This window comes from Oryctolagus cuniculus, chromosome 5 (assembly GCF_964237555.1).
Source record: "Oryctolagus cuniculus chromosome 5, mOryCun1.1, whole genome shotgun sequence".
NCBI lineage: Eukaryota > Metazoa > Chordata > Mammalia > Lagomorpha > Leporidae > Oryctolagus > Oryctolagus cuniculus.
In genome coordinates this window covers 122676067-122697032 of record NC_091436.1, presented here as the reverse complement: position 1 = coordinate 122697032, position 20966 = coordinate 122676067, and the positions used below count along the sequence as shown (strand labels likewise).

The following is a 20966-nucleotide window of genomic DNA, read 5'->3' as shown; positions in this document are numbered from 1 at the left end:
CACAGCATTGTCCTTGTTCTTGCCCTCTGTCAAAGTTGAGTTCCTCATTTCAACTGACTGCCCAGACTCTGCTATTTGAAAGACCATCTCTGGGTATGAAGCCAAACCCTGCATAAATCAATTTCTAATCTTCCTCAGCACTTCCCCTGATTTCCCCATTTCTGTCCCCATTTCTTTAAATAAACCATTTTTCTTGGCTCCCTGGCTCAGCATTATATTTACTTTACTTCTCCAAATATAGGTTTGTTATTATAAGACTTTCCTATAGCACTGTTCTCTTTTTGGCATCATGCCCATAACCTTGCAAATGTCAACAACGGAATTATGGTTCCTGGCTATGAGAATTCAGTGACAGATAACTCAAAGTAAGGACTGGGGTAGGTACTTGGTGCAGTGGTTCCTATGCTGCTTGGGACTTAGCATCCCAGTTGAGTACCTAGAGTTCAAGTCTCAGCTCCACTTAGGATCCCGGCTTCCGGCAAATGCACATGCTGGTAGACAGCAGGTAATGGTCCAAGTACTTGGATTCCTGCCACACATGTGTGAGATCAGGACTCAGTTTCCAACTTCTGGCTCTAGCCTGGCCCAGTCTTGGCTGTTGTAGCCATTTGGAAAGTGAACTAGCAAATGGAAGATATCTCTGTCTGTCTGTCCATGTCTCCGTCTTTCAAATGAATAAAAACTAAATACTGTTCTTAAAAAGCAAGAACTTGTTACAAAAGTTGGCTTTTTGTGAATATATTATTTAACTAATTGCACTAAAATATGGGTAAGAAAGTGACTAAAGCAAAATGTAAAGGAAAGAAATTAAGTAACACGAAGGTCTTTTTAAACCTACAAGTGATGAAAATAATGATAGTAAAATTCCAGTAATTTTAAATCATTGCTTCATCTAACTATGACCTTCCTCAACTGGATCAAATGAAAAACACATTTATTTCAACAAGTACAAACTGATGAGGATATTAACCCTGGATTGTGGGATAGCTCTATCAAAATCATAGGATTTATTTTTATTTGTATCTAAGTTTACTTGGTGCTATGCTTTGAACAGGATTTGACTTCCCAACTCATACAGACACTTAAACCCCAAAGTCATGTGTGGTAGTGCCAAGGCGGGTGAAGGCTTCGTGTAATTACAGAGTTCAGGAGCAGGACCTAGTGGGAGGCCCTAGGTCACTGAGGGCCTGCTTTTGGAAGGAATTCTCTTGAGAGTGCTGGTTATATAAGCCCGAGTTGGGCCTAGTCATTTTCTGCCAGCTCCCTCTGCCTACATTCTACATTCTACCATTGTACCCTTATTAAACATGAAACCAACAGGACAACCCTATCTTGGATTGTGAACCTCCAAAACTATAAGTCACAATTTACCTCCTTCCTTCATAAGTATAGTTATGAAAAGTTGGCTTGGGGTTGGCATTGTGGTGTAGTGGGTAAATCTGCAACACCAGCTTCCTGTATGGGTGCCAGTTCAAGTCCCGGCTGCTCCACTCCAATCCAGCTCCCTGCTAATGTGCCTGGGAGAGTGGTGGAGGGTGGCCCAAGTACTTGCGGGAGACCCAGAAGAAACTCCTGGCTTCCAGCTAGCTCTGCTCCAGCCATTGCAGCCTTGTAGGGAGTGAATAAGCAGATGGAAGATCTCTCTCTGTGTCTCCTTCTCTCTCTCTCTGTAACTCTGCCTGTCAAATATATATATATATATATATACATTTGAAATACATATTTATATATATATTTGACAGGCAGAGTTACACAGTGAGAGAGAGAGAGACAGAGAGAAAGGTCTTCCTTTTCCTTTGGTTCACCCCCCCAAGTGACCGCTATGGCCTGTGCGTTGCGCCGATCCGAAGCTAGGAGCCAGGTGCTTCCTTCTGGTCTCCCATGCAGGTGCAGGGCCCAAGGACCTGGGCCACAGCAGAGAGCTGGACTGGAAGAGGAGCAACCGGGACAGAACTGGCGCCCCAACCGGGACTAGAACCCGAGGTGCTGGCGCCACAGGCGGAGGATTAGCCTATTGAGCCATGGCACCGGAAATAAATATTTTTAAAAAGTTGACTAATACACTTGGCTTTTTTGGCTCTAAACTTTAAAAAAATTCTTTAATTATGAATAGCCAGTACATGTTCAATGCCACAATTTCAGAGAAGAGAAAAAAATATGATGAAAATAGAGCACCTCTTCCATTTATCCTACAATTCCTCTCCCCTTTCCAGCTGCACTCATTGCACCAGTGTCTTGTACTTCCCTGAGAAACATACCATGTGTTATTCTAGCAGTTATATTGACTAATTTGCATAATACTCATTTGCAAGCCCTTTCTAGGATGCCTTTGTGTATTGTAGAAGCTAGCAAGCTAAAAGTAACATCTCTCAGATTCTCTTTTATTTTCATTACAAACACTTTTATTTAGTAAATATAATTTTCCAAAGTACAGTTTATGGATTACAATGGCTTAGATTCTCTTATAACCAGAGTTCCTGCTGTGGTTTAGTTTCTCCTAATCAGATGTATTTGTAGGACACCTGATGTTGAAACTGAGCTAAATGAGGACAGAGACTACTTGCTGGTGTGTATCATGGCCACATGGTTCAGCATTACCAAACTAGATTTCCAATTTATCAAAGGCATCTTTTTGATAATATGGGAGGTGATATGGATTTTGATGACAAAAGCCACCCACAGCTTCTGTCTTCCATATCTGACATCTGATTCTTGCAGTAGTGTCAACTTTCTGGTTGCCTCATTCCATTCTGTGTTCCATGAAAGTCATTCTTGGAAGCTTAGCTGAGTCTAGTTATTCAGCTCACAGTTCTGAGGCCAGTGAAATAAGCTCACTTCTGCCTAACCAGCTAGAATATATTATGCTAGCTGGTACTGACTTGGTTTAAAAAATACATATAAATACAGTATGGTTGGCACAATAATGCCCTCCCCCCAAAATGTGCACACCCTAATCTTTAAAGACTGTGAATATGCTACATTACATGACCAAAAGGAATTAAGATAGAACTAACGTTGCTAATCCACTGCTTTTTAAAATAGGGAGAGTAGGGGCCGGTGCTGTGGTGTAGCTGTTTTAAAACTGCCAACTGCAGCAATAGCATCCCATATCAGTACCGGTTTAAGTCCTGGCTGCTCCACTTCCAATCCAGCTCTCTGCTATGGCCTGGGAAAGCAGCAGAGGATGGCCCTTGGGCCCCTACAGCAGCATGGGAGACCTGGAAGAAGCTCCTGGTTCCTGGCTTCGGATTGATGTAGCTCCAGCTGTTGCAGCCATTTGGGGAGTGAACCAGCAGATGGAAGATTCTCTTTCTCTCTCTGCCTCTGCCTCTCTGTAACTCTGCCTTTCAAATAAATAAATAAATATATTTCTTAAAAATATATTTTGACTTTGAGGATACAGTAAGGATTGTGGGTGCTCTCTGGAAGCTGGAAAATACAATGAACTATATAGAGTAAAAATAAACATTGAAAAGGTGTTTGGAAAGAACACTGTACTCATTTTGGTTCAATAAATATTCATGAAGTTTTAACTAACAACATAATGGAGAAAAATAGAGATAATATTTTCTCTTACTTGAATTTTTATGTAAGTACTGGAAATATTGATATTCATTGCAGTAAAGAAAGTGTTTATGAACTATTTAATTTCGAGTTATTTCTTTTTAGTTAAGTAATTGATCTTTTAAGAAAAAATCTTATTTGGGAATTTTTGCTATTGTTTGATGACAAATGAAAGGCAGCATGTCAATTCTACCATTTCAACATTACATGGAAAGAAAAACTTCAAAGTCACCTATAATATCTGATTAATTACTCTCATTCAAACATGAGGAAGGTATAGAACAAGTAGAAACAAATACAAATAAGAGGACCAACAAAAATTCTCTCAATAAACAAACAAAGAGATAAAAACTTAAAAATGTTCTGAGGTCATCAGTGTTGTGGTACAGCAGGTTAAGCTGCTGCCTGTGATGCAGGCATCGCATATGGGCACTGGTTCATAGTCTGGCTGCTCTACTTCCAATCCAGCTCCCTGTTAATGTACCTGGGAAAGCACTGGAAGATGGCCCAAGTGCTTGGGCCCCTGTACTCATGTGGAAGGCTTGGAAGAAGCTCCTGGTTCCTGGCTTCAGCCTGGCCCAGCATGGCCATTGTGGCCATTTGGGGAGTGAACCAGTGGATGGAAAATATCTCTCACTCTGTCTCTCCCCACCCCAAACTCTTGTCTCTCAAATACATTAAAAAATTAATTTAAAAAATGTTCATATACTTTTGAATTATGGAGATACTGCCCTGGTTAATTCCCACCAGAAGAGGTAAGCTAGAAAACTTGGGGGCAATGGCACAGCAGCACTCTATCCCAGCAAGGACATTCTAAAAAATAATCTTGTTCATTCACTGGTCACTGTCAAAATGAGCACGTATTTAGCATTAAAAAATATATCTATAACAATGACCACAGAAGCAATGGAGAAGCTACAGCAATGATAAATGATCATTCCTGCTCTATAACAGTAAACTGAAAAAATTGATACCCATAGTTTTAAATAAAATTGGAATTATAAAAAATGTAAATTTCAGATTTTTCTTCTATGCCATAAGTTCAAAAAAATCCATGATTGTAATATCCAGCTCTGATTATGAGTTCGAGTAAATGTTGATGTTAATACTTCATCAGCTGGAATTTAGCCAAGTGTGTGTTTGGTGTACTATTAATGCTCAGCCAGGCTTGGGAACCAGTTATTTACTGAATATTTACATGTTCCAGGTCCTGGATAAGCTGGCAATACAAAGATAAGTATCTGTACAGAGTTACATAAGACATTTTATTAACTCTGTTACCTGGCTCAGAGCTTTTTTTTTTTTTTTTCTTTTTTGATACTGACTGTTTCTGGAAAGGGCAAGGCCTTTTGTAATTCTAAATGTTTAGAACAGTTTATATTCTGGGTAATTAGGATCAGGAGGCGTGTTCAGCACAACTGTATATTAAAACATCAAAAATAGTGAAATACAAATATAGGAATAGGTAAATTAGAATCTAGAAATTGACAAATTAGCTGGAATAAGTTTATGATGAAGGTGGCATTCCAAATCCACAGGAGAAATACGAATTAGTATTATTCTCAAATATTGTGAATAACTAGTCACTGAAGGAAGAAGAAACCACATCCAATCTTAATCCTTATACCCTCAAGTTAAGTCCAGACACATCACAACCCTATTTTATTTAAAAAACATTTGTTTTGATTGAGAGAGCACCCATCAGCTGGCTCACTCCCAACATGCTTGCAACAGCAGGAGACAGAAGTCAGCAACTCAATCCAGGTCTCCCAAGTGGGTGGCAGGAACCCAGCTACTTGAGTCATGACTACTGCCTCCCAAGGTTTGCATTAGCAGAAAGCTGGAATGAGACAACAGAGCTGAGAACTGAACCCAGATACTCTGATGTGGGACATGGGTGTCCTACTGGGTATCTTAAAAAAATGTTTATTCATCTACTTGAAACAGCAAGAAAGAGAGACAGAGATCTCCCCCAAGTTTCCACAGGACTGTGTAAGGCCAAAGTCTAAAACTCCATCTGGGCCTCTCACTTGGTTGGCACTTGAGCACTTAAGCCATCATCCAATGTCTCTCTCAAGAGGCATTAGCAGAAAGTGGGATCAGAGGTAGAATAGCCCTTTGATGTGGAATGTAGGTAGCCCAAGCAGCAGCTTAACTTGCTGTGCTGCAATGCCTGTGCCCCTACCAACCATCTTAACTGCTAGCTAAATACCTACCTCTATATCACAACCTTAAAAAAAAAAAAAGAAAAAACAACACGGCCAAAATTTTTAGATGTGAAAATTCAGTAAGTTGTACACTTATGACCTGTATGCTTATGATTATACACTACTTATCACTAAAAATTTAAAACGATAACTTTAGAGGAGAAAAGGCCTTTGAATTATAACAAACTAAAGAATTATCAAGATTGGAAAATTTAAGAACACACAAGTTTATACTTTTTGAATGGTATAAAAACACCTTAAAATGTCAAAATAACCCCATCAAATTGGGAAAACATATTTGCAACACTTGGCAGACTGTATTAAGCATTGTCCAACCAGGAAAAGGAAAGACCACTCTGAATAACTGAAGCAGAAAGAATCTAAGATAGCAATTACTTTTAGAGGTGATAGAAGAATTGAGAAGCCTAAAAGGAGATAAGCAGAGTGACAGAGAGAAAGGAAGAGAAAGAGGTCTTTCAACCACTAGTTCATTCTCCAATGGCTTCAACAGCCAGGGCTGGACCAGGGCAAAGTCAGAAGCCTGGAACTTTATTTGGGTCTCCCATGTGAATGGCAAGGACTCAAGGACTTACACTATCATCTGCTGCCTCCCAGGCACATCAGCAGGAAGCTGAAGGAGGCAGAGGAGCCAGGACGTGAAACAGGTTCTCTGATATGGGATGTGGGCATCCCAAGCAGCATGGCTTAATCCACTGCACCACAATGCTCATCCCCCCTCCCACTTTAACGGTCCCTTGTGAATATGCTGTGCCTACTTAGAAAATCCAGAGTAATCTTATTTTAAGTTCAACTGATTTGTTAACTTCATTCCATCTGCGACCCAATTCCCTATTGCCATGTAACAACATGTTTACAGGTTCCATGGATTAGGAATTAGATATCCTTGGAGGAGGCATTATTCTGTTTTCCATTCCCTCCAATCTTCCTTGTACTTCTTATGGATCAAACTCAGCTGGAAGCCAAGAGACTGAGAAAGCAGTTTGCAGGGTTGAGTGCTCCTGACCTCCACCTCCCACCCTCCAGCTCCACACCTCCCCAAGGAAAGAGATGAGTGGATCTAAGAGCAAAAGGCACTGGAATAAACACTAGAATAAAGTGTCCTTAGAAGCCAAGGATGGGGCCGGTGCTGTGGCATAGAAGACTAAGTCTCCATCTGCAGTGCTGGCATCCTTTAATGCCGGTTCGATTTCTGGCTGCTCCACTTCTGATCCCTCTCCCTGCTAATGCACCTGGGAAAGCAGTGAAAGATGGCCCAAGTACTTGAGCCCCTGTACCCTGGAAGAAACTCCAGGCTCCTGGCTTTGGCCTGGCCCAGCCCTGGACATTGCAGACATTTGGAGAGTGAACCAGTGGATGGAAGATCTCTCTCTCTATATATATATTTCTGTCTCTCAAATAAATAAAACAAATCTTGGGACTGGCACTGTGGTACAGTAGGCTAAGCCTCTACCTGTGGTGACAGTATCCCATATGGGTGCCGGTTTGTATCCCAGCTGTTCCTCTTCCAATCCAGCTTTTCTGCTATAGCTTGGGAAAGCAGTAGAAGTTGGCCCAAATGCTTGGGCCCCTGCACCCACATGGGAGACTAGAAGAAGCTCCTGGATCCTGGCTTCAGATGGGCCCGGTTCCAGCCGTTACAGCCATTTGGGGAATGAACCAGCAGATGGAAGATCTTTCTGTCTGTCTGTCTCTCTCTCTGCAACTCTACCTCTCAAGTAAATAATAAATCTTTTTTTAAAAAAATAAATAAATCTTTAAAAACTGGTGGCTTCCTTAAAAAAAAGCTTACTTCATTAAAAAAAAAGTGAGAGAATGACAACAAAGTAGAAAAACTAGCCAAGGATATAGACTGGTAGACTGGTAACTTTTAGGCCCAAAAAGAGGCAATGGAGGTCGGGGGGAAGTTGCTATATATAATTTCTCTGGCTTCCTGCTAACGCGGACCCTGGGAGCTAACACTGATGACTTAAGTAGTTGGGTACCTACCATCCACATGGGAGATCTGGATGGAGTTCTTAATGCCCAGCTTCTGCTAGGCCACCAGGGACAGTTGGGGAGCAAACCAGCAAGGTCTTCTTGCTCTGTCTCTTGGATAAAGACGTAAGAAAAAAAAATAATACACAGACATGTCAAAAAGTGCGTAACAATGGAATTCAAAGATAAGTTTATCTGAGGACAGATGTCTGGCTTAGAAGTTAAGATGTGGCTTGGGATACCCGTGCCACATATTGAAGTGCCTGGGTTTGAGTCCAGGATCTGTTCTGATTCCAGCTTCCTACTGGTGCACACCCAAGGAGACAACAAATCATAGTTTAAGTGGCTGGGTCCCTGATATCCTAAGCGGGAAGTGGGACTGGATTCCAGGCTCCTGGCTTAGTCCTGGCGTGGCCTTGGCTATTATAGGCATTGGAGGAATTAACCAGCAGATGGGAGTTCTCTGTCTCTCTACCTGTTTCTCTCTCAGATAAGTTTACAAATAATAAATTTAACAAGATGTTTATTTTAATGCAAACATTTTGAAATTCATGTAGTTTTTCCACAGTATGCATTTATATGTACTTTTTGAAGATCTCTCATATATGTGTTTAAGAATAAGACAAACTTTTATTTCTTTTATTTAAATTAGATTTGATTTTAAATTCTCACTTCATTAAAAATGATTCACCTAAAGTCACGGTTAATATATTATTAATATTCCCGTCCCACCAATGAATGGATGGGTGAATAAATGAATGAGGAAGTCAGAAGGTTTTTGTTTCAAACCTCCAGTTGACTGGCGTTTCTTTCCACCACTAAATTTGTTTAAATTAGAGTTCTTCTTTCTCAGGGTTCTTCCCCCCCAGAATGAAGCTGTCCCTTTGTGCTTTCAATTCCTGTTTGTACAAAGTGTCTGCCATGAAGTCCCTTTCCCTTTTACTTTGGTTTAAGAAACAGCCACATAGACCCATGAACTAACACATTCATTTGGGGAAGAGAGGTTGGTATGTGAACTTATATTAGCAGTGGGAATTCCCAGTTTCTTTGCATCTCATGGCATAGTGTCGTTTCCCAGGGACTTGGAAGATTGCTGATCTTTTAACATAACTCTGATATGTGGTGGTTATAGTATCTTTCCATTTTATAAATGTTACATTTGTTTAGTTGGGTTCTAAAACATTCAGTGCATCTATGAACTCTTGATTCTCATTTCTTACCTGATTTTAGGTTACATTGCACAAAGGCAGTGACTAATTATCTAAACAGGATGTAAAGACTCTTTATTACACTTTGAGCTCAACTTTGTATGGTTGCAATAGCCTGGATTTCTTAATTTTTTGTAAATATTTTAGGGATGGACGATAAGGCTTGAAGAAAATGGTTCCATGGTGAAGGAAGAATACACATGTAAGTGTAAACACAAATACGAGTGCATAGGCAGGGAAACCAGATTTCACTTGTCAGGAGTGGCTTCTTAAATGTAGGCTATAGAGTAGATTAGATAAAACTGTACCTGAATTTTTTTTTTTAAGATTTTATTTATTTATTTGAGAGGGAGACTCAAGAGAAAGCTCTTCCATCGGCTGGTTTACTTTCCAATGGCCACAATGGCCAAAGCTAGGTTGATCCAAAGCCAGGAGTCAGGAGCTTCTTCTGGGTCTCCCACGTGGGTGCAGGGACCCAAACACTTGTGCCATCTTCCACTGCTTTCCCAGACTATAAGCAGACAGCTGGATCAGAAGAGGAGCAGCTGGGACAGGCACTGGCATACATATGGGATGCCGGCACCATAGGTGGAGAGGCTTAGCCTACTATGCCACAGCACTAGCCTCTGTACCAGAACTTTATGAGCAAATTTTTCACTAGTTCCTCCAAATCAATAATTATTGGAGGAAATGATGACCCTTTAATAGAATGTAATGTATTCTGAACATACGTCTTCAACATTTGGGGGATGATATTTCTGAAAAAATTCCAATATATAAAATTAACTTAAAATTTTTATCTAACTGCTTAACAGAGTCTATTCACTAAACGAAAGATAATAGAACAATCAGTTAAACATACATCATAGGTAAGCACATTGGCCAATTATTTCCAGCAAGAGTTGTCCCAAAATGGACATTCATCAGAATAATTTGATATAATCACCAAAGTAATGATTCCTTGATTTTTTTTTTTTTTTTACAGGCAGAGTTAGTGAGAGAGAGAGAGAGTTATAGACAAAGAGAGAGAGAGAGACAGAGAGAAAGGTCTTCCTTCCGTTGGTTCACTCCCCTAATGGCCGCCACTGCTGGAGCCATACTGACCCGAAGCCAGGAGCCAGGTGCTTCCTCCTGGTCTCCCATGCGGGTGCAGGGACCCAAGCACTTGGGCAATCTTCCACTACCTTCCCGGGCCACAGTAGAGAGTTGGACTGGAAGAGGAGCCACCGGGACCAGTACCCGGTGCCCCAACTGGGACTAGAACCTGGGGTGCCAGCGCCACAGGCGGAGGATTAGTCAAGTGAGCCACGGCACCAGCCTCCTTGATTTGAAGTATCAAGGACACAGAAGAAATAATTTTGTAGCCTTTCTACTATTGAATTTAGCATATAATCATGAGAGCCTCCTATGTGCCAAGAGCTGGCATGAATGTTAAAAAAAAGAGGACCTAGGGGCTGGCGCTGTGGAGAAGTAGGTTAATCCTCCACCTGCGGTGTCAGCATCCCTTCTGGGCACCCGTTGTAGTCCCGGCTGCTCCTCTTCCAATCCAGTTCTCTGCTATGGCCTGGGAAAGCAATAGAGGATGGCCCGAGCGCTTGGGGCCCTGCACCTAGTGGGAGACCTGGAAGAGGCTCCTGGTTCCTGGCTTCAGATTGGCACAGCTCCAACCATTTGGGGAATGAACTAGTAAGACCTTTCTCTCTGTCTCTCCCTCTCACTGTCTGTAACTCTACCTCTCAAATAAATAATAAATAAATAAATAAAATAAGTAGGACCTAGTCCCTGTCTTTGAGTACTTCACCACCATAACAGGAAGTAACTGCTATCTGAAAGCAGCTATTTTACATATAGGATAGGATAGGCGGAGAAGTCAGGATTGTGAAATTTGACTTCCTCTTTCCTAGACCATAGGCTCCCTGAGGATGGCAAAGGTGTTCATCACCTCCCTCCACCCATCTACATAAGCACAAGCACCTGGACAGTACCTGGCACACAAGTAGGTCATCAGTGAACGAAGGCAGGGACACACATTAGCATCAAGTATCTACTCTGCTAGCCTCTCCCTGGTTGATCCTCATAATAAATACCAAAGGAAGATTACAGTGTTTCTCTCTACTGCCTTCTCTCTATCCTCCTTGTCTTTAAACTACGGAAGAAAACACAGCTCAAAGACCAAGCTGGACTGGAACACAGGCTGTGGAATCAGCCCCGGACTGAAGCACAGGCTCTGCCACTTTATAGTTATGCAATCTCAGGCAACTTAATTACCCGTCTCAATTTTCCACTCTTTAAAATGGGGGGTGATAATAGTATTACTCATAGCGATATAATGAAGGCAATGTCAGACGAGACACACAGTGTTTAAGTGCCTAAGACTTAAAATGGTTAGACAGCATTAGCTGTCATTAATGGTGTTGCTAAAATTGTAAAACTACGAAGAGTTTTGCTGGTTTAACTGATTTATTTTAACGAATACACTGATATTTTAGGTTGTCAGTGTGCAGAAAGGTACGTTACCTTGTAAGGCCCAAGCTTATTCTACGAAAACATATCTGGTGCCAAGGGGGGGTTAGGAGATCAAAGAGGCTATTTAGGAAGGGTTTATTAAAACGGGCAAACTGGATTGACAATCTGAGGACAATGGTAAAGAGAAGAGATACGGTATAAGGTATAGAAAAAGGGTAAGAAGGGAAGAAATGCAGAAAAGATGGATGAGGAGGGTAGGTGTTTGGCCTAGCAGTTAAGATTCCACTTGTGATGCCTGCATTCCCAGTCAGTGTCTAGGTTTGAGCTCAGGCTCTGCTGCAATTCCAACTTCCTGCTAATGTGCCTCCTAAGAGGCAGCAGGTGATGGCTCAGGTACTTCAGTCCCTGCTAACCACCTAGAAGATCTGGATTAAGTCCCAGCTTCTGGCTTTAGCTTAGCCCACCCCAAGCTGTTTGTTGGCACTGTGGGCAGTGAACCAGCGAATGGGAAATTTTATCTCCTCTCTGTCTCTCAATAATACATAAGATTAAAAAAAAAAAAAAACAGAATGAGAATATAGAATAAGAAATTCAGAGGGAAAAAGCAGCTCAAGTATATATGAATCCTAATCAGAGATATAACAGTTGAGGGGAAAAGAAGGCATAGTCCATGTCAAAAGAGGGACATTTGTGAAAGAGGAAAGTAAGAAGAGTGTGCAGGGGACTATTTTAAATGACTCAGCTTCCCTGGTTATACAGTGAAGGTACCAGTAGAAACCTTATGGGTAAAGAGGTTCAAGTAGACTGTTTCACTTGAACTAGCCCCTCAGATCAGTCAAGCAGATGTTAGAAAAGACAGAAGCTGGCTGAGGAGGGGTGGGGGAAGGTTAGGGAGATTTGTGGATGAGCCGCACACACACATAAAATGAGGTGTACTAGTGGGAGTGATGACACATGGCCTGGAAATGTGCAGAATGGGATGTGGAATTCCCAGGAATAAAAAAAGAGAAAAGTCTTGGTTTATGAATATCTTCTGCTTTGGCAGGCATTTAACTTTGGGCACCCAAACAAGGCCAGAATAGGTGATCTAAAAGCTACAGTGTTACGTGGGATATAAACCTTATGTGCATTTAAGGTAGCAGGAAAAGGGGTGGGATCTATGAGGGTGGCATTGTGGTACAGTAGGTTAAGCTACCACTTGCAACACCCACAGCACATTTTGGAGTGCTGATTTGAGTCCTGGCTGCTCTGCTTCTGATCTAGCTTCCTGTGTGTACATTTGAAAAGCAGTGGATGATGGCTCAAGTACTTGAGTCCCTGTCACCTACATAGGAGAACTAGTTGGAGTTCCAGGCACCTAGCTTTGGTCCAGAGCAGCCCTGGCTACTGTGGGTAGTTGGGGAGGTAACCCAGATATACTTTCTCTGCATTTCAAAAAATGAAAATAGATGCTAGCGTTGTGGTGCAGCAAATAGAACCTGAACTAGCAACACTCTAGCATGCCATATCAGAGTGCCAATTCAAGTCCTGGCTGCTCCATTTTCAATGCAGTTTCCTGCTAATGAGCCTGGGAAGGCAGCAAATGGTGGATTGAGTACATGGAATTGCAGTTCCTGCCTCTTGGCTTCATCTGGCCCAGACTTAGCTGTTGTGGTCATTTGGGTAGTAAACCAGTGGATAGAAGCTTGCTGGCTCTCTGTCACTACTCCTCAAAATAAATAAATACATTTTAAGTGTGTGGGGGGGAGCAGGGATCTGAAACAAAGTTTCTACTTCTTGTTTCAGAAAGAATTTATGGTTATGTGGGCAGAAGCTCAGATATATAATAATTTGATGTGTGTTTTTGGTGTCACATTAGGTCAACAGAAACAGTCAGATGACGTCCAAGTGATAAGGACTAAGGATAGGATCCTCTGTTGAGTGTTCCCTTGGGTTACTATTAGCAATAATACCTTCTTTGTAAGTTTATATAAGCTCATGAGTAAAGGAAACACAATTACTCATATTATTGTTTTCAAAAATGCCACCTTGTAATAGACTAACTTGTGAGCCATACAAATGCCACCTGATTTTTGGGGAACAGGTCACTTGTATTTACTGTTCAAAATCTGCAGATGTTCAAATAAGAACACTACAAATGCCTAATACGAGAAAGTGCCCAATGTATTGTTCAGTGCCATGTTTATTTTAAATTCTGCTTGTTGGCAATAAAGTGACTCTTATTTAAGTAAGAGTAATTATAACAAGCATGTCAATCTTAGCTGGAAATCCTTGAAGACAGAGTACGCTGCATTCCACCTCTCATAGTTTCCAGTGCATGAAACACCTTGCATATATTATATTGGTTTAAACTCTTTTTTTGTATTAGTAAAAACCGTATTAGCAACTTTATTGAGAGCAGTCAGAGCTGAATCAATGCTTGTTGAATCAAATTTTTTGTACCTAAATTTTTGAGCCTATGTGCATTTTTTTCTGATTATAGAGGTAGCTGAAAGAGTAAATCAGTTACCTTCTTAAAATCCTTCATTAACTTCCTATGACATTTTGGGCATGACCTCAAATCATTCACATCATACACAATGCCCTCTATATTTGACTCTGGTCCACTGAGCCTGGTCTCACAAAAGGCATCCAGGGCTTTGGACTGTATACCTGCCCGTTGTCCTAACTATTCTCCCTGTCCTTATTAGGCAACAACAATATACCTCCAACAAACTTATCAACATTTCCTCTTTTAAGATAAGGGACTTTATTTTCCATATCTATAGTCATGATCCAGCAACTGCTCCTTAATAGTGGTGATCAGTAAAATGTCTGATGAGTTGAATGGGTACTCATGACTGGAAATTCTTCTTCTTCTTCTTCTTTTTTTTTTTTTTTTTTGGACAGGCAGAGTTAGACAGTGAGAGAGAGAGACAGAGAGAAAGGTCTTCCTTCCATTGGTTCACCCCCTAAATGGTCGCTATGGCCGGCACACTGCGCCGCTCCAAAGCCAGGAGCCAGGCGCTTCCTCCTGTTCTCCCATGCAGGTGCAGGACCCAAGCACTTGGGCCATCCTCCACTGCCTTCCTGGGCCACAGCAGAGAGCTGGACTGGAAGAGGAGCGACCTGGACAGAATCTGGCGCCCCAACCAGGACTAGAATCCGGGGTGCCGGCGCCGCAAGCGGAGGATTAGCCAAGTGAGCTGCGGCGCCGGCCTGGAAATTCTTTATAAAATACTATGTATATAAATAACCATCTTGAAAACTATGAATGTATTTGTAACTTTGGATTGCTTGAAATATCTGACCCTTCAAAAGGGGATGCTTTAACATTTTAGAAGAGTAATGCTTCTTTTTTTTTTTTTTTTTTTTTTTTTTGACAGGCAGAGTGGACAGTGAGAGAGAGAGAGACAGAGAGAAAGGTCTTCCTTTGTCGTTGGTTCACTCTCCAATGGCCGCCGCGGCCGGCGCACCGCGCTGATCGATGGCAGGAGCCAGGAGCCAGGTGCTTTTCCTGGTCTCCCATGGGGTGCAGGGCCCAAGCACCTGGGCCATCCTCCACTGCACTCCCTGGCCACAGCAGAGAGCTGGCCTGGAAGAGGGGCAACCGGGACAGAATCCGGCGCCCCGACCGGGACTAGAACCCGGTGTGCCGGCGCCGCTAGGCGGAGGATTAGCCTAGTGAGCCGCGGCGAGTAATGCTTCTTGTAAGAGATTCCCTTTGAGTCTCTGAGACACTAGCATCTGAATAAAGTCCGAATAACATCACTAAAAAAGGCTCTTGCAATTGGCAAAGTGTTGATTTATGTGTATGGGGTTAAACCTTTTTTTAAAGGGCAGAAGCAAGGGGCCAGCACTCGGAATTCCCATATGGGTACCGGTTTGAGTTCCATTTGTTCCACTTCTGATCCAGCTCCCTGCTAATGGCCTGGGAAATGCAGAAGATGGCTCAAGTCCTGGGGCTCCTGCCACCCATGTGGGAGGCCCAGAAGAAGCTCCTGGCTTTGGCTTGGCACAGCCCTAGCCATCACAACCAATCGGGAAGTGAATCAGCAGATTGAAGATCTCTTTTCTCTCTGTCTCTCCGTTTGTCTCTCTGTAAGTCTGCCTTTGAAATAAATAAGTCTTACAAAAAAAAAATTCCAGAGGCAGATACTGTGGCATTAGTGGGCTAAGCCTCCACCTCTGGCACCAGCATCCCATATGGAGGCCAGTTCCTGTCCTGACTGATCCACTTCTGATCCATCTCTCTGCTAAGGCCTGGGAAAGCAGTAGAAGACAGCCCAAATACTTGGGTCCCTGTACTGTGTGGGAGACCTGGAAGAAGTGAATCAGCAGAGGAAAGTCCTGTCTTTCTCTCTCTCTGTAACTCTACCTCTCAAATAAATAAATAAAATCTTTAAAAAAAAAAAAGTGCTTAGAGTGGACATGTATCTGAGCATACCCCTGACTTGCTAGTGGAGTAACAGGATTTTGTTACAGGCTGAGGGTCACCAGTTTGAGCAGGGGGATTTTTTTCAGCTTCAGTGACCTCACAGTATAGGCATTGTGATTGAGGTTATTATTTCCTGCAATTGTTTTCTAAAGAAAGATTTTTAAAATTCAGGTTATACATTGATGTAATTTGTGCTTAAGTATACAACAAATTAGCCAAGTCAAAACAAGATAACAATAAGAAACCTGCCAAGGAAACCTTGCATTTTGGAACTAAGAATAAAGAACCAAAAAAAATCAGTTATTTGTAAGATTTGAGCAAAATATAACTACTTTAAAAATAACACAGTTTAGTTAACATCTACTTTTCTTCAGCATAATCCTCCTGGTTAAAATAGTTTTACCACAAGGAAAGAATGTAGATAAATGATCGTTTCAATTCAGGTAACTTGACACAATTCTAAGAAAACTCTAGAAACAATGACAGTTCAGTATGAATTAGGTTAGTTTGAAATTTTTGCATTCATGGACACTGTAATACTCTTTGATGTAAGATCAACATATTCAGTATTTAACAGGAGAAAAAGCTAACACTGGCTTTAGTCAATTTGTCCTAGAATTAAAAGAAGGATGAGGTTGGATGGATGAAATCAAACCTAATTCAGTAAAAAGAGAGCAACAAAGGAAGCAAAGGCAAAAGTAAAAAATAATCTGTTATTAGCTGAAAGGAAATGGAAGTTAAAATTAATATCTATGTGAAGTACGAGTTTATCTTCTTACTTGATTTTTTTAAAATAGAATTTATTTATTTATTTTGTTTATAGGGCAGAGATAGAGCAAGAGAGAGAGAAAAGAGGGACAGAGCTCTTCTGTCCACTGGTTCACTCCCTAAATGGCTGGGTCAGGCTGAAGCCAGGAGCCAGGAGCATGTGGCTGGCAGGGGCCCAGGTATTGGGCCATCTTTTGCTGCTTTCCCAGGCACATTAGCAGGGAGCTGGATCAGGAATGGAGCAGCCAGGACTCTAACTGGCCCCCATACTGCATGCCAGCACCGCAGGCAGCAGCTTAACCCGCTGTTCCATAGCACCAGCTCCATCTGACATTCTTTCATCTAACAACCATTACTCAGGAAAGAAGAATTATGGCCTGAGGACAATATTGACCATACAAAAATGTACAAATCACTGTGTCATCAGTTAAAGGCCTATTAAAGCTGGCCAGGGAAAACTTTGAGGAGGAGAAGAGATCCATGGAATAATTAACATTTGCATAGCATGTACTTTTACATACTAAATGCATTTTTAGATCTAATTTTTCTTTTGGGATTTCCTTTGGAAGACAGCTTTAACTTTGGGATTGTGATTACTTCTTTACTTCAATTTTCTCAACTTTTTTTTTTTTTTTTTTTTTTTTTTGATAGGCAGAGTGGACAGTGAGAGAGAGAGACAGAGAGAAAGGTCTTCCTTTGCCGTTGGTTCACCCTCCAATGGCCGCCGCTACAGCCGACGCACCGCGCTGATCCGATGGCAGGAGCCAGGAGCCAGGTGCTTTTCCTGGTCTCCCATGGGGTGCAGGGCCCAAGCACCTGGGCCATCCTCCACTGCACTCCCTGGCCATAGCAGAGAGCTGGCCTGGAAGAGGGGCAACTGGGACAGAATCCGGCGCCCCGACTGGGACTAGAACCCGGTGTGCCGGCGCCACAAGGTGGAGGATTAGCCTATTGAGCCACGGCGCCGGCTCTCAACCTTTCTTATAGGTCCTATTCTCTATCCTGATTTTTGTGAACTGAAATCTGAACATTATCACAGTGGGACAATGCCCTCCGAATTTGCAAAGGCAATGTGCTTATTTTAATTTTTATACTTCTTAAATACAGCTTATTATGGAAATAACAGAGATCTTTGAATTTCTACAACAGAATGGATAGGACATGTTTTATCATGTGTCGGATCATATGTCTTGACTAGTTAAAAATATGGCCCACTTCTTTTTGGCTTCTGCTCTTGAATTGGGCAATTTCTGTTATAAAATTACCAGATGCAACTTTTCTAGAAGTAATAACAACCAGATGGCAAAGCCTCACCTATAGGAGTGAGTGGGAACTGATACTTACAAGGTTGCTACTATGTGTTCAACACTGCTCTGCACTGTAGATTTCATTCAACAGACTCAAAAATTGGAAGTCCAGCCAAGTTATTTAATTTATCCAAAGTGCTATAAAAAGTAAATGGCTACATCGAGTTTCAGAAAGCTAGGTCTGCCTGGTTCTGAAGGGCCAGGCAGTTTTACTGTGGGATTGGCTGTAAGCATTAAAAGACCGAATTTCTTGCAAAAGCACTAGCTAGGCACAGTAGTTGGTGTTCAACAAAAGTTGCTCTCACACACATCTGTACAGGAACTGGGTCTACGCAAACAGGACGGAATAAAGCTGGCTGAACTAAATTATACTTGTTCCTAACTCTAAGAAAGGCCCCGTGTGATTATAATAATCCCGTATCCTCTTTCATAGCGTTGCTAGAAAAAAAAATGCTTGCCAATATTTCAAATCATGATGCTTTTACCTCCTGCCCTCTCTATCAGATAACAACGTAAATTGTATTTTCAAGAGAGAAAAGGGATTCCGAATGTTGTTTTCAGCCAAGGAGAATCAAGGAACCCAATAGTTCATTCTCGTATAACAATTTATTTCTTGCCTAGGCTTCCTCCCCCCGCCCCCCTCCCCCCGACAGAGAACAAATACTGCAAGGAACTCTGCAAGGTAAACTGCAGGGTGCCTGCAACAGCTGGGCCGCCCTACAAAGTCGAAATCAAGCAGGTTCGGGCTCCCTGTCGCTACCTCTTTTCTTTAGATCTCCCAGGGGCCTGCTTCGATCAGAAAAGTAACACAGCGTCACTGCTGCGAAAAGTGGGGCACCCCAAGCTCACTCTGCCTATCGGCAAAAACCTTTTCCCGTACATCCGAGGCGGCAAACAGAACCACAGACACCCGCCGAGGCCCACGACCGCGGCTTCTCCGGATGGCTTCCTTATCTTAAACTCGCCGCACCTGCAGGCGGGCGGCGCGCGACCCCCCGGCCGTGACGTCACCGCACCTGGCATCAGTCGGGACCCGAAGGGGGAGAGCGCGAACGCGGCGGGGGCGGGGCAGGCAGGGAGTACCAAGGCGTTCTCGCGAGATTTGCCTCCTCCCCGGCCCAGCTCCCGGCACCTTCCCGGCCTCAGTCCCGATTTCCACCTCAGTCTGGTGTTCTGTTCTAGGGTTATAGCTGAGGGGCGGGCACCGAGGCAAGACGGGCACTCGGGGCTGGAGCCGGAGGCGGGGGCCAACCGACGGGTCCCACCTCCGCTGCGGGGAAGACAAGCGGTGGGAAAGCCGCCGTCTGGGCGGGCAGGGACTGACCCTCCGGCCGCTGTGGCTTCGGCGGAAGCCCGACGGGAGGAATCGCTGCGGCTTCTCGCCTCACGGGCCGCGCTGAGGGGACTGGCCCGAGGGTGCTGCGGGCGGATGGAGACGCCTCCTCGCCCCGCCTGAGCTCAGCGGGGGAAGAGCGGAGCGCGGGGCCCGCCTCCTGCCGCAGGAGCGGCCGTGCGAGCCACCGGAGGAGGAGGAGGAGCAGCAGCGGGCGCTGGGCTTCTCCCCGTGGGAGCCCCCAGCATGGGTAAGAGGCTGGGGGCGGGGGGCGCTTCCCGCCGTCCATTTAGACTTGGCCCACCTCGAGAGGCTGTTCTCCTCCTCGAGTTTGCTGGGGAGACGACGGCGGTCGACCCGAGGCGAGTCTCTCCCACCCCTTCGCCCCTGCTCGCCCTACCTTCCACCTTGTTCTCGCGGCGAAATTGGTCGGAGGGCTCCGGGCACTTCCCCTCGCGCGCCGCTCTCCGCCGCCTCCGCGGTTGACCGGAAAGGTGCGGGAAGGGAGGAGAGGGGCGCCGACCCCCTCTCCTCACTCCCCCAGCCTCAACCCTTCCTTCCCTCCTCCCTGCTCTTCGAATGGGGGAGGGTGATCGAAAAACTTGGACTCGCACTTTCTACTTTTTTTCCTTTGAGGCTTTGTATCGATTGGGCTTTTAAGATATCTATGTATTATAGATATAAATCTATAGTGGTTTTTTTTTTTTTTTTTTTTTTTTTTGTCAGAAGAGACTTTTCAAAACCCCCTTGCTAAGGTTTGGAGATGCCTCAAGGATAGGGAGTTTGAGTATTTCACTCCGGTTCTACCTAGGCAAGTGTGTTGGCACCTAAACATTCAGTCTCCTCCTGTGGGACTGGGTTGGGGTTTGATAGGATTTCAGTACTGTACCCTTTGAGGAGCAGTTTCCTGTTTGGAGTTAGACTTCCTTGTTGGAGGAAAGTACAAGGCCTTATATGTTTGTTTTTGTTGTGTGTGGTTTTTTTTTTTTTTTTCGTATGCGTTCAGTGTTTTGTTGGGGAAAGAGTGCGTTGCCGCTTGGCTGAAAAGGATTTTGTTAAGTGGTAACAATTCTTTTGATAACAGAGTTCGGTGTGTACTTGGCATACACTGTCTCAATCCTTTAAAATTAAGATCAATATGAAAGAGAATAGCTTTCTTTAAAAAAAAAAAATCAAATCGGTACCACCATAATACAGAACGTGTTCTGTGAGAGTAAACCCAAGTTTGGTTTTGTGGAGTAAATCAGGAGGACACTATCACTTTTTGCACTTGAGAATTGTTGCTGCTTCGTATCAACAAACCATTACTGGAATTAATAATTCATGGAACTAACAGATGATTTGGTAGCAGGACAAATGCGGAGTACTGCTGATGTGGCATCCTCTGCCACACTTTGTTTGGTGGGGAATGCTTTGAGCATACTGTTTATAGACACTTGCCTGGCTGTTCTGTTTTCTTAGACTTTCTAATTTTGTGACCTATCCTCCTCCTCCCTGCTTTCACGTACCTTTTAGTTCCTGAACTCAACCAGTAAAATAAAACGTTGCTTTTTGGAACTTTAAAATAAATTCCTTTTTAATTGATCAGTTGAGTTTACAGGATAATTATGGGCTTATTCCTTTAAGCATGAAATTATAAAACCATTTTAACCTCTTTGGGTGAAAATCATACTAAGATTAAAAATACAATTCCTTTCTGTC

At 43.1% G+C, this 20966-nt stretch overlaps 2 protein-coding genes across 3 annotated transcripts in view; one reads left to right on the top strand and one right to left on the bottom strand.

Annotated features, from left to right (window-relative positions):
* Nucleotides 1-19860, bottom strand: part of TNFRSF21 (TNF receptor superfamily member 21) — a 257127-nt gene extending 237267 nt beyond the window's left edge. The window contains exon 1 of the mRNA XM_017345167.3: nucleotides 19666-19860. The gene's annotated coding sequence lies outside the window, so the exon portion shown is untranslated. The remainder of the gene's footprint in view (nucleotides 1-19665) is intronic.
* Nucleotides 19008-20966, top strand: part of CD2AP (CD2 associated protein) — a 138242-nt gene continuing 136283 nt past the window's right edge. Inside the window, exon 1 of one of the 2 annotated variants that reach the window (XM_008263019.4) lies at nucleotides 19008-19515. In XM_008263019.4, the coding sequence (XP_008261241.2) occupies nucleotides 19512-19515 (4 nt within the window). In that variant the 5' untranslated portion in view covers nucleotides 19008-19511. The remainder of the gene's footprint in view (nucleotides 19516-20966) is intronic. The other variant, XM_051854659.2, reaches the window with a different exon arrangement.